The sequence below is a fragment of the Carettochelys insculpta genome, chromosome 29 (assembly GCF_033958435.1).
Source record: "Carettochelys insculpta isolate YL-2023 chromosome 29, ASM3395843v1, whole genome shotgun sequence".
NCBI classification, from domain to species: domain Eukaryota; kingdom Metazoa; phylum Chordata; order Testudines; family Carettochelyidae; genus Carettochelys; species Carettochelys insculpta.
This window is the reverse complement of record NC_134165.1, coordinates 2,976,010-2,989,244: the sequence shown is the minus strand read 5'-3', so window position 1 is coordinate 2,989,244 and position 13,235 is coordinate 2,976,010. Positions and strand designations below refer to the sequence as shown.

Sequence of the window (13,235 nt, the reverse complement as noted above, 5' to 3'; positions counted from 1 at the left end):
ATGAAATTTAATTTAATAGTCATCTGTAATCATCCGTACATTCACGTGTGCCATGAGCCAGCGCCCCCGCCCCTCCCTCCCCCGGCTCCAGCTGGCAACAGCTGTCACACTCCCACCCTTGTCAAGGAATTACAGCAGTGGGAGGAGAAAAGCGCTTCCTTACCCCTCACCTTTAGTGCTTTCAAGAGCAACATCCCACTTCCAGCCCCACAGACCCCCTGCATAAGAACTAGAGGCTAAAGGGAAGTTGAGGCCCTTGTCTTAACCAGCTTTCCCTGCAGCACCCTGAGACAGGATGCTGCAAAGTCGGACCTAATACTGCAGTCCTGTATATTTCAACCCTTTGCTCACCAAACTCTCCTTGGCTATGGAAAAAAACTTACCCACCCCTCATTGGATCATATAGAAATGGGGTTGGACTCCACTTACCCCTGCTATTGGAGGGGGTAGGTTAGATGACTGGAGAAGAGGGCACAGGGAAGAAGAGGTACTCTGCTTCCTGTACCTGCCTTTGCAGACCATCTGGAGCTAGTAGATAAGCTAGCCTCCACTAGAAGCAGTCACAGCTGCTCATCTGAGCCAAGGGTTAAGTTTCTACCGTTAACCTCTGTACATTCATACACTGCAGGGCCTAATCCTGTACTCCCATGAATTGATATTTGATAGCATTAGGGGCATGTAAAAAACCACAAACAAAAACACCAATAAAAAAGTTCAAGTCTCATAGAGACATTACTAAATCCCCTCGCCCGCTCCTTATTTGGGTTTAACCAAGCAAGCCACATGGTCCCAGCCAAGGGTGAGGCTCAGTGGAGGAGTGGTGCTGTGGGATCTGCCTTCTACAGCTCATCCTTTACAGGGCCCTCTGTTTCCTCCTCTGTTTCATCCTCCTCATCTTTCTCAGGCTCTGATTCGTCATCCTCCTCATCCTCATTATCATCCCCATCAGGCTCCTCATCCCCTTCCTCCTCCTTCCGCTTCTTGTCCTCCTCCTCCTGTTTCTTCCGCTGCTCCTCATCCTGCTGCTCCTTCATTTTCTTCTCAGCATCCTGTGGAGTGAGTGATGGCAACACAAGTTAGCCACAAATTTGGGGCACTAGCCTGGGACCTGAATTCTATTCCCAGGGTAGACTGCAGCAAGTCACTGTGCTTCAGTTTCCCTATGTTAAGTGGCACCGCCCACAAGCTGGTTGGTCCAAGTGCTCAGCTGAAGGCCAGATAGCTACCCTGAGGGAATATAAAAGATGCTGCCAGCACCTGAAGAGGATGGACTCTACCCAAGCTTTCAGCAACTTCAGACCCCCTTAAAACTATGCCTTGGCTAGTACATCCACCAGTTCTGCTTCAGGCACAGGTCCCCCCCCTGCACCATACCCTTTCCATTTGGGGAGGATGGGTTTAGAGCACTTTGTTTTTGGGACATTTATGGTGGCCTGGGCCCTCATCCCCCTCCCAGTATTAGATTGCAGAACAGTTTGTCTGGCCCACTATGTGCTACCCCATGTAAGGGGCAGCCAAGAGGCAACAGTAAACGCCCTGGGCTCTGCTAGCATGTCCCTGGGTAAGAGCAGCTTCACCAGGATTACAGAACACCCGGGGGTCCTCCCTCAGGCCCTGGGGGAGATTGCCAATTGGGCTGTCAGGTGAGGTGTTGACAGGAAGTGGGGGGGGGGTTACTGCAGCCACAGCTCAGCACAGCAGCTCCCCAGTGTTGACCCAGAGAGGACTCTGGCAGGGGTAATTCATCTGGAGAGGAGCACAACTACACACAGGGGAGAGTCATTACCTTGGTGGCCCCCCAGGTCTCATTGCCAAACTCCTCAGCAAACTTTTCATCATCTGTGATCAGGAAGTTGTCGAAGATAGTGCCAGATTTCACCTGAAAGGAGAAAGCCAGTGACAGGCTGCTCCCTGCTGCGCAGCCCTTCCAAGGCAGCTTCGCCCATCTTATTCCACATTTGTCATGCTGGTTGACCAGCCCCTCAAGGGTTAGGAGGGAACAATGCACCTCAGCCACAGCAGAGGCTGAATCTCAAGGACTGGGCAAGGTACAAGCACAGAAGCATGCTGACACTAGGGAATCACAGGGGACAAGGTAAGGTGACTGCCAGAACCACAGCCAGGCACAAGGCCCCATCCCATCACACCGGATGCCCCAGGGCTTTGCGACAGCAGCAGACCCCATCTCAGGACCAGGTGGTATTAGGCACATGCTGCTGTCACAGCTGGCCAATTCCTGCTCCTGGCCAGCTCTCAGGAGGAGCGCACCTGCCACAGGTCCAAGCCAATGACACCAAAGTTGTCATAGGAGTACAGGCTGGGGTCAGGGGTGTAGTCTGGATTGTCGATTTCTGGGTGCACCCACTTGCCCTTGTAGTCAGGGTTGTCAATCTGACGGGGCTTCCACTCCCCCTGAGAAAGAAGAGCAGGTGAGAAAGTCAGCCAGACCCCAATGAGCAGGGAAAGGGATTTCACTAGTCCAACAAGATATTCACTCCTCTGTGGAGCTCTGGGAATGGGGCAGGCAGCCTCCCTTTGGGCACACCACACCGAGCCTCTCAGGCCCAGAGCGTAAGGGGGTCTCACTCAACTGGGCTAAGGCTGCCCTAGAGGGAGCCCACCAGGTTCTTCCCTTCATCCCACAAAGAGCTGGAACTCTGAACCGAAGGGCACGGTAGGTTCTCATCTTGGGTAGCTTTAAATCAAGCAAGAGAATTTCCTGAGACACTCTGCACTAGGCATTAACTGCAGGGCTGTTCTCTTGCCTGTTACAGGCAGGCAGCTCCGACAATGACTGGCCTCAGAATCCAGGGCAGGACTGCCCCATGCCAACATGAGACCCAAACTGCTTTCCAGCCCTGCCAGAAGGTGGACAGACAGGGGCAGTGTTCTTGATCTTCGCCCTCAGAGTGTAAGTCCCTCCCTGCCAGCAGAGGTGAGGGGCACCAGGGAGGGATTGCTCATTGGCACTGCATATCAGTTTATGGAGGATTCAGGGTTCTCAGACTGGCTTGACTGATGCACCCTCAAGCCTATGCAGTAACTGGTGAGTGTCAGACTGTGTTCTCATCCCCTAGGTAGATCTGCAGCTGGGTGCAGATACCATGGCCCCACAGCTGACACAGCCACAACACTGCCGTAAACTTGCAGTGTAAAAATCAAGGACCCCAGACCCAGCCTTACCTTGTACTCTGGATTCTGGATCACTGGAGGCTCCCACTCTCCATCCATCTCCTCATCCCAGTCCTCTGGCTTCTTGGCATCAGGGTCAGGAATGTGCTCTGGCTTATCCCAATCCTGAGGGACAGAGATTTACCCATGGGGGAAGATGGGGCACTGCCAGCATTCAGCCCTCCTTACACAGCCAAAGCTACAGCCCCTTCCCCATCTCCTGGCCATATGTCTGGGGGGGGAATGCTGGTGCTAAGGTGCCAGTCTCTGCCTATCCCCAAGGCTACCCCAGTACAAGCTCTACAGCCCCCAACTCACCTCAGGCTTAGTGTCCTCAGGATCATCTATCTTGGCCCTTTCATCCCAGTCCTCTGGTTTCTTGGCCTCTGGGTCTTTGATCTTCTTGGGGGGCAGGAAGTCCCAGTCTTCCTCCAGGCTACCCGACTCCACCTTGTTGTTGTCAATCTTCACCTCATAGGTGTTGTCAGGCCGCACAATGAGGGTGTAGAGGTGGGTGAACTCATCATCCTGGGCAAGGGAAAGAGTTGGTGCTTAGGATGCTCTCCTCAAGGCCCAGGAGATCTCCCTCCAGGCCTGTGTGCTAGGGCAGGAGCCCCCAGCCAGGACACTTACTTTGCAGCGAATGTCCTTGTTGATCAGGATGTTTTTCCCTTTGTAATTGAAGATCACATGGACTTTTTTGGTCCCTGGGCCACATATGTCAGGGCCTGGATTGGAAACAAAACAGTTAAGAGGAGCTAATCCAGCCTGAAGCAGGAGGAACTGCGTCACTTCGTTCCAGCTCAGAGAACTGGCAAATTCAGACCCCAGCAAGACCCACTGCTGACTCACAAGCAGATCCCACACGGGGCCCTAGTGACAGGCTCAGAGACACCATGGCTTAGTGGGCAGATGGACTTCTCCCAGCGGGTCACCCATGAGACATGACCATGTGAAGGCAGTATTCAAACTCAGAGCCTTCTGTTACTGAGAATGGGCCCAGGGCAGGCTGGTCTCTAGGACTGTCAGAACACTAGATCCCAGGGAATCAGGGACAAAATTTCCATTGCAAGGGCAAAGCTCAAGTCTCTTCATCCAGCTCTGGGACAGCAACAGCACATGAAGCACAGACCCTCTTGGGCAGCAGAAGCTGGCTGGCCCTACCACTGGCTTCAACAATGCAGGACACAAGTTACCTAGCAGCCCCTAGTGTCAGGCTGGGCCACTGCACAGACACCTTACCCACTCGTGAGGGTTTACATAGCTCTCCCCGGAAGCCATGCAAGCCTCACCCTGCTTCACAAGACCAGTGCGGTCTAGAGCCCATGTGGGTAGTCCACAGGGCCACACTTTGGAGAGCCTCCCTGTAGGCACTCACCAAACATGATGTTGTACTCTGAATCCCCATGCATGTCCTCCTGGTTCAGGCTTGAGGGGAAGAGCTTGACATAGCCACCCCCACAGTCAATATTCTGCTCATGCTTCACAGTGAACTGCACCACCAAGGTCTTGTCCTTGTTGCTGAAGGGGTCAAAGCGGGCAGACAGAGCATAGAAACGGGCATCCTGGCTTGTCTGAAGGCCTGGCAAGGGGAGGTGAACACAAAGTTAAGACCCACGAGGGTCAAGGGGTGCAGGATCCCTCAGTAGCTGGCCTCAGCTCAGCACACATGGGCCACAACCTGACTCCCCAGGGGGGTGCTCAGCACCATGACAGGTGGCCTGGTGCCTGCATACTGAGCCCCTGTGCTCATCTGCCAGCAAAAGCTTCACAGCATGAGGCAGAGATCGGCAGTGAGCTCATTCCTCCCCAAGCCACGTACACAAGTGCATTACAGGGATCATCAGCTTTACAAGCTGTCAAATACAGGGTGCTGTTATAGGCACTGTGCAGGCATCTGCAACCCTGCCCTGAGAGCCCACAATGCTAGCAGGCTACCATTCCAGCCACAGTAGGATGGGAAGGATCTACTGGGCTGACCAGAAACTGAGGTATTGACAAATGCTGAATGATTTGTCACAGGCAATTAATTGGCACCACTTGACAAGATGGTTAACAAAGAACCCTGATCTTCCTTGTGCACCCCAGGAAGAACACAAAAACACAATCCTTCTCACCTTTGTCCTTCTCAGCATCCCCATAGAACTTGCCCGCTGTCAGTTTGAACTTTCCATAATCTGACTTGTGCTTTGACTCCACCCAGCGGCTGGCCCAGGCATCTGAAGGGAAAAGACAAGCAACATGTTTTAACAGCTCCCACCTCTCAGGGAAGTCACCAAGTGAGGAAGGCCTCACCTTTCTCAGGCATCACAAGACAAAGAGCAGCTCAAAGCCAGGCACCCTGGGTTCTCCCCCAGCCCTCCTCCCCCCTAAAATATGTAAGAATAAGCCTGCTTTATCCATCAGGAAAAATGGAAGTTGACCATGTAACACCAGTGACAGATTAAGTGTGGAACAGGATCTTGTACTTCTCACAAGCCCCACATCTTCACAAAGACCACTTGCAGGCAACAAGCACTGAAATGCAGCCTCCCCTGCTATGAAATATAGCAGCTGTTTAAGAGTTTAAACTGCTTCTTAGTGCCTGGATCAGCACATCGGGGTGTGGGGTATGGCAGTACACCACAGTGTAGAGTGGGTGGTCAAGCCACCTCAAACCCCATTATGACCCGGAAGCCAAAGAGCCAAACCATAGCCTTTAGAGCATTCCGTTCACCTACACAATTCAGACAAACAAAACCTACCTCTGACTCCTATCACAGGAAAGGTCACTCAGCTACCACCAGCTGCCTCAGCAGCCTAGCACATCCACAGGCGCATAACGCATCTACACCCAATTCCTTTTAGCCCCTCACATGGGCACACAGGGGCTAAGAACCAACAACCCTCACAGCTTTGAGGCATATGGACCTGCGTTAGGAGCAGTTTGCCCATATCCACAGCTTCACCCCCACGGGCCACCAGCTACAGAGAGTTTTTGCCTTTAAACCTGCACATGGGACTCCCCCCCCCGCAGGGCTGTCCCCACAGCGTTCGGGCCCCGACACTTACCCCACACTTCCGAGACACCCCGTATCCACTGGTCCCTCAGCCTAGGCCAGACTATAACCCCCCCCCCCCCCGCCTTAACAGAGAGAACAGGCGACCCCCGCCCCCCCGCACACGGGGAGCAAATGACCCCCCTGCCCCGCAGTCTAGCCCGAGCAGGAGCCGATGCGGCCCAGGGGCTCCTACACCCGCAGCTCCGGAGCCCAACACGGCGGCCCGGGGGGCGGGGGCGCCGCAGATCGCACGTGGGGGAAACAACGGGTATTGCCCACGTGGATGGAAAACGCCCCCGAGGCGGCGGCCAATCACAGGCGCCGGAGGCCGCAGCGCTCGCGCTCCGGGGAAGCGACCCCCGACCCCTCCTCCCACCCCAGGCAGGCCCGGCGCGCGCCTCCCGCCACAGGGACAACGGACGCGAGTGGGGGCTCAGCCCCGCCCCCCGCCCGGGGGCCACTTTTACCAGCGACCCCCCCCTCACCTCCGTCCCCGAACTCCTCCCTGAAGTACTGGGCGGGCCCGGCCGCCACCAGCCCCAGCAGCCCGCACAGCGCCAGGATCGGGCTCATTGCGGCGGGTCTCACGCTAATCCCCGGAGCTGCCGGCCCGGCCCTCGCGAGACACCTCAGCCCAGCGGCGCACACGACACTGCGGGCGCGCTGCCGAAGGCGACTCCTCTTATATCCGGCCCGGGCCTGCGCCACCCACGCCGCCTCCCCATTGGGCCAAGCCCTGGCGAGGCGCGCTGCCATTGGCCGGCAGCACGTCCGACGGGCGAGGCGCGGCCCCCGAACGTTGGCGTCCCAGATGGCCAGTTCCAATTGGTTGCCGGGATCGACCAATGAAGAGCGACCACGCGTTCGGGGGGAGACACCTCCTCCCTTCTCTGGGTGTGTCACTGCCGCCCGTCAGACCACGTGATCTCTCGGGCTTTCTTAAAGGGCCAGGTCACAGGTGCAGACGCTCTTTCCCACTCCGCTGGCCGGGTCAGCGGGGTCATCTCAGCCCATGATAATTGCTAGTGGGAAAAGGGATAAAAGAACCCAAGTGGGGGTGTGGGGGCGACCTGCTGACAGGGCCACGGCAATGATAGAAGCAAAAGCTGTGCAGGATAGGACCTGGGGGTGGGGGCCTGGCTCTGCATCTCCTTGGGGGGTGCCCAGGTCCAGCAGGGGGGCTGGGAGCCAGGACTTCTGGGTCTGTTACTCAGCTCTGCCACTGACTTTTTTCCCGGGGTTTTGATGAACTCGCTTTGGTCCCACTTCCCCCTCTGTGAGGAAGCCATCCCACCCTCGCTGATTGCTTTGAGTGGGTCCTTAGGGGCCGCCGCAGGGGAAGACCTCCTCACGGAGCCCTGCTACACAGCCCCTACCTTCGTGTGCAGGCGGCGGAGTCTCCCGCGGTGCGGCGGAGGTTGGTCCCAGGTGGAATCACCAGGGTCGGAGACCTCCTGGACTACGACTGGGGGGGACTGGATGGAGGCCCCGGTGCTCGCCCAGCACATGGGGCTCTCCACCCTCGCTCCCCCGACGCGTACTTGAGGAGGTGAAGGCTGTCCTGCCGCCCACTGCTCATGTCTACCTCGGTCGGGTCCTGCGAGAGGGTGCCCCCCCCCCCCCCCCCGCAGCCCTCTGGACCTCTCCATGGGCCCCTGGCTTTGTGACCCTGCCCATCCCCCTCCCCCTCACCATCCCAGCCGGCTGCATATCTTGCAGCCGGTCCCCTTCCGAACTGCGCCCAGACATCTTCTGTACACGCTCGTGCTTCACACGCTCCACTCCCCCACCCTTGTGTCCTGCCCTGACCACAAATGTCAGGACCTCTTACCACCATTGGAGGGTGTGGAGCCCCGGTGGGCCAGCCTGTATTTCACCTTGGTTCCGCGGCCCGCCGGGGACATCAGCTGGAGAATCCTCCATGGAGCGGTGACCACAGGCGTGTACCTGCCGCAGTTCACCCCTATCCCAGACACCTGCAGCTTCTGCGGCATGAGGGAAAACCTGGCGCACATCTACGTCGAGTGCGCCAGGCTACAGCCCCTCTTCCGGCTCCTCCAGAACCTCCTCTTGAGGTTCTGGCTGCACTTTTCCCCACACCTCCTCATCTCGTCACACCCTATCCGCGGCCCCACAAAGTCGCGGGACCTCCTCGTCAGCCTCCTCCTGGCCATGGCCAAAATGGCCATCTACAAAACCAGGGAGAGGAGGCTGGCAGAGGGGGCGACCTGCGACTGTGGGGCCTACGTCCATTCCTCCCTTCGGTCATGAATCTGAGCAGAGTTCCTGTGCGCAGCGTCCACCGACTCCCTGGACACCTTCGAGGAGCGGTGGGCGCTGTACGGGGTCCTCTGCTCAGTATCCCCTTCTGGCTCCCTCATTTTAAACCTCTGACCCTCACTCCCACCCCTGTTTTTTCCTTCATTGTCCCCCAAACTCATTTGGGACCGGTTGCTTTTAGTAGGTTCCCCCCACGCTGTGAGAGGAGCCTTTTAGTCATGGGCAGGGGCTACGCCTGCCCACTCCCCGGCCTCCAATAGGTGATTGCTTTGAGTCCTCTGCTAAAAACAAAGGTCTGTGGCAGAGGCCCCAAAATGTTCGATCCTTAACTTTTTAAACAGCCTGGCAAAGAAGCCTAAACAAGAGAAATAACCAATGCCACCGCTGCATGGTAACTGAGCTAAAAGCACTAATATGGAGCAAGTCCTGATAACAATGCCTCCCCTTTTCCGGAGTCTCCTTCATCCAAGAGAATCACAATTTATTTCCAAGCTGTATGGACAAAGATCACTGAAATGCAGCTACTCTATCTTGCTTCATTGTTATTCAGGACTCCCTCTGCCTCTATTAATGTGCAGTGACTTCTCGGTGGAGCACAGCAGCTGTTTATTCAGGAGTCCCTCACCCAGTGCTGAGATGCAGCTGTCTCTGGGGTGGGCTGCAGGAGTTCTTTATACATCAATGCCTTGCCTGGTGCAAAGGTGCAGCCACCTCATGGACGAGACCTTAATCAGGAGATCTTGACTGATTTAAAAATCAAAAAGGACAAGTCCTATAAAGAGTGAAAACGAGGTGGAAGTACAAAAGATATAGATAAACAAATAACACGGTTGAGAGCAAAATCAGAAAGACAAAGGCACAAAATGTCTAGGTAGAGACATAAAGGATAACGAGACCATTCTGCACACGTTAGGATCAAGAGGAATACTAGGGACAGGGCAGGCACATCACTCAAGATTGAAAGACAGCAACAGAGCCGTGGAAATAGCAGAGGTGCTGAATTACTTCTTTGTTTCCGTTTTCACCAAGAAGGTTGGTTGTGATTGGATGCCTACAATAGTGAACGCTGGAGAAAAGGAAGTAGGTTCAGAAGCTAAAATAGAAAAAGAACAAGTTAAAAATTAGAAAAGCCACATGTCTTCAAGTCACCAGGGCCTGAGGAAATGCCTCCTAGAATACTCCAGGAGCTGACTGAGGAGATATTTGAGCTGTTACCTATCATCTTTGAAAAGTCATAGAAGACAGGAGAGATTCCAGGAGACTGGAAAAGGGCAAATACTGTTCCCAAAAAGGGACATAAGGACAACCCAGGAAAAAACAGCGCAGACAGCTTAATGTTTGTGCCAGGGAAGACAATGGAGCAAATAAGTATGGAATCCATCTACAGCCCATCCTGGACAACAATCCCTCACTCTCCATCCAAATCCATACACACCCTATTCTTCATCCCCCCCAGCCCTCCATCCTTCCCCATATGCACCCCTCCCTCCGCTCAACCCCACACATCCTCCAGTGCCCCACGTACCCTCCCACCCATCCCTCACACACCCACTACCCACCCAGCCCGTACATACCCTTCTGTCTATCCCAAAACACACGTCCCACGGGTGATCCCTCTGTTCCCACATGCACCCTTCCTTCCCTCTCCAACACACGCATCCTCCACCCACCCCCCTATGCACACACATCCTTTCATCCCTCCCCATGTGCACCCCACCACGCAGCCCTCTGCATCCCCCTTCACACCCAGCTACCTGTGGATTTCCCACAGTGCCCATCACCTTGGGCATCTGTGAAACCCAATGTCCTGGACCTCTTGCCATCCTCTGGCTGGTATTTACCTAACAGACAGGCTGTCCAGCTGGGTCCGTTGGGCCACCAAACGCTAAGATTTCTGTTACACGAGCTCCCCAGCCCATTGGGGCTGCCACACCAACGGATTTTCTTTTGCAATACCAACGGCTCAGCTGGCAGGCAGGCCAAGGAAAGGCAGCAGGGCAGAGTGCAGAGGAAAGAGACAGAGTGCATCAGTGCGATAAGTAAAGGCGGAAAGGAAAGAGGGAACTAGATTTAGTGAGGGGAGGACGGACTGCATGGGTGGTTGGACTCGTTGGGTTTCTCATGATTACAAATCTCGGTGCCTGGTTTCTCCCGTAACCACAGCAGCTAGAAGGAGATAATCCAAGATAAGCAGCAGCTGCCGTGTTCTGAACCGGTGGGACCGTAACTTCCCCAAGAGTTTGCCCATGCGATCTCAGGTCAGATCCAGGGAATGAGGCTGGGTGGGTGATCATCAGGGCAAATCCCAGGGCGCATCTGCAAGGGGCTTAGACAGCACTGCTTGTCTCGTCCAAGTCAGGCCCGAGCCAGGGTTCCACTGGGTGCTGCAGTACCACAGGGGCCTCAGCCTTGCCAGTCTGTGGGCACTGAAGACTCCCTTCCCCTTTTCACAGGACGGGAGGGGTGAACGCCATTATCCTGCCCACGGACAGAGCCAGGCTTTGCAGTCAGGCGGGGTGGAGCGCAAGCCCACCCAGCACGCACCTACCAACAGCAGCTCCTGTCCTGAGGGTCTGCAAGCAACCCCGCATACTTTCTACGGCCAACTGCAGGATATGCTTCAAAAGGCATCACACGTACCAAAGGACCACTCGCACCCGGGGGGGAGGGTGTTGTGACCCCTTGCTACCTGCTAGCAGGGGGCACAGGCACACACAGGGCTACAGGGATCCTGTGGGTCTAACACCTAGAGTACAGCACGCCAAAATGTGGGGTGTGAATTCTCTGCCCTGAGCCTGCAACACACTGGACATCACAATGATGGATGATATGCCAAGGGCTACGGCTGTACCCTGAGCAGCCTGGTCTTCAGGCCTGTGAGATACAGCAGGGCCCCAGGCAGGAGGGAACAGACACATTCCCCTTTCTCTTAGGGAATATGTGTATTGCATGTCCCAGCGTCCCAGGGCCAACTCAACCAGCGTATAAAGCAATGGATATTTCCAAAGACCAGAAGTCTGTGCCGTCTAAGCCAGGGATGGGTCTGAGGGTTTGTAAAGAGAGAAGAATCCCAAGATGAGTCTCTGGATTTTATAGTATCACGGGGCAGTGGAGTTAGTCTGTATCTTCAAAAACAGCAAGAAGTCCTGTGGCACCTTATAGACTAACAGATATTTTGGAGCATCAGCTTTAGTGGACAGAGACCTGCTTCGTCGACGTGGGTCTTTGCCCATGAAAGCTGATCCTCCGAAATATCTGTTAGTCTATAAGGTGCCCCAGGACTGTTTGTTGGTTTTGGATTTTCTAGGTCATCCTTTGTTTTCATTTGCTCCTTCTCAAGCCTCTGTTGTTCAAAAAACAGAGACGTGTTTTCCCGAGACACGTCTGGGTGCTCTAGGTTAGGCAGAGCAGTGATCTGAGGGGAACTGCGATGGCCTGTTCCCTTGGGACCACAGGAGCTGGGCTTTCTGGGCGGGAGCAGCGGAGCAGGGGCTAGGTACTCCAGGCGAACACCCAGAGGGATGAGTTGGCATGAGAAAAACAGCAGAGTTTTGGTAGGTTGGGAGGTGGTGGATTTGAGAAGCTGACCCCTGGCAAGCACAGACTAGACCTCTGTGGGGCAGACAGTAACAAGGGCCCCTGCAAAGTGTCACACCACCAGAAGAAGGTCACCCCCATGCTGCCCTATCAGCTCTGCCTCTGATCCCCACCCCCAAATCCCAGTGTGGGTGACCTCCTTTTTGCTATTTCACTTGCTCGGTTTTTATACTGGTGCCGTCCCTGGTACCTGCATGCTTGGGTGAGTTTTCTTCAGTGGAGCCCTCAAGAACGCTGAACAAGAGGGGAGTTCCACTCCTCAGGGCTCTGGTGTGATCATGGATGACGTGGTCCCTAGGTACGAAGCCTCAGTTATAATGGAATTAAGATTAGGTGTCCACATCAGTCACTGAAGGGTAAAACCTGAACAGGGGTATTGTACCTCAGGACTTGCACAGTTACAATGGCACTTAAAAGAGATACAAGTAGGTTACTGTGGAAAAGCCAAAGTTAAGGCATCCAAACCACCTTAACTCTGCCCAGGCAAGAGTCATAAATTCATCCATAGAGATTAAGGGCAGAGGAACCACACCAGTCTAATTTCCGGTGTAGTGGAGACCATTACCTTTCACCCAGGTACCCTGAGTTGAGCCCAGTAACTCATGTTTGGCTAAAACCTCTCCACCCGGAAAGGCCGGCTGCAAGGATGGGAAGCCATCGAGTTCTGTAGGTTCCCTCTCCGCCCTTCAGTGTTGGCCTCACTGTCAGATCAGCCCCATTTGAAAACTGTCGCCTTGTTTCTATATTGGCTTCAGCTTCCAGCCCTGGTGGCTTGTCCTGTCTTTCTCTGATAGAATAAAGGGACTTCCCGCAGCCAGCATTTTCTCCCTGCAACCTCAGCACCTCGCTAGCTTTCTGCTAAGCTCAACAGCTCCAGCTCTTTCAGCCAGCCGCTTCCTGTCAGGCGTTCCCGCCAGCCTGGGGATCGTTGGTGTGGCTCTTCCATGGTGCTCAGATTTGTCAATAGCTGTTTTAAAAGGTGGGCGGCTGTCCCCCGCAGCATTCCTGCTGCAGTCTCACCAAAGGTCGCTTCACAGTCCTGACCGAGGTACCTCCAGCTGTGCTCTGCGTGCAGGCTTTGTACAGGGCTGCGAAAGCACTTGTATCAGTGTGCAGACACTGAATGGAACAGCCCCCTCCCGCCAA

At 55.0% G+C, this 13,235-nt stretch overlaps 1 protein-coding gene across 1 annotated transcript; it reads right to left on the bottom strand.

The window, feature by feature from the left end:
* Positions 1–70: 70 nt before the first annotated feature.
* Positions 71–6,851, bottom strand: CALR (calreticulin). Its single transcript, XM_074979635.1, has 9 exons — positions 6,698–6,851; positions 5,289–5,390; positions 4,550–4,753; positions 3,805–3,899; positions 3,490–3,699; positions 3,184–3,297; positions 2,269–2,412; positions 1,787–1,879; positions 71–1,049 (listed from the first exon to the last, which is right to left on the bottom strand). The coding sequence occupies exons 1-9, from the start codon at positions 6,783–6,785 to the stop codon at positions 840–842; spliced, it is 1,260 nt and encodes a 419-aa protein (XP_074835736.1). The 5' UTR covers positions 6,786–6,851; the 3' UTR covers positions 71–839.
* Positions 6,852–13,235: the final 6,384 nt, after the last annotated feature.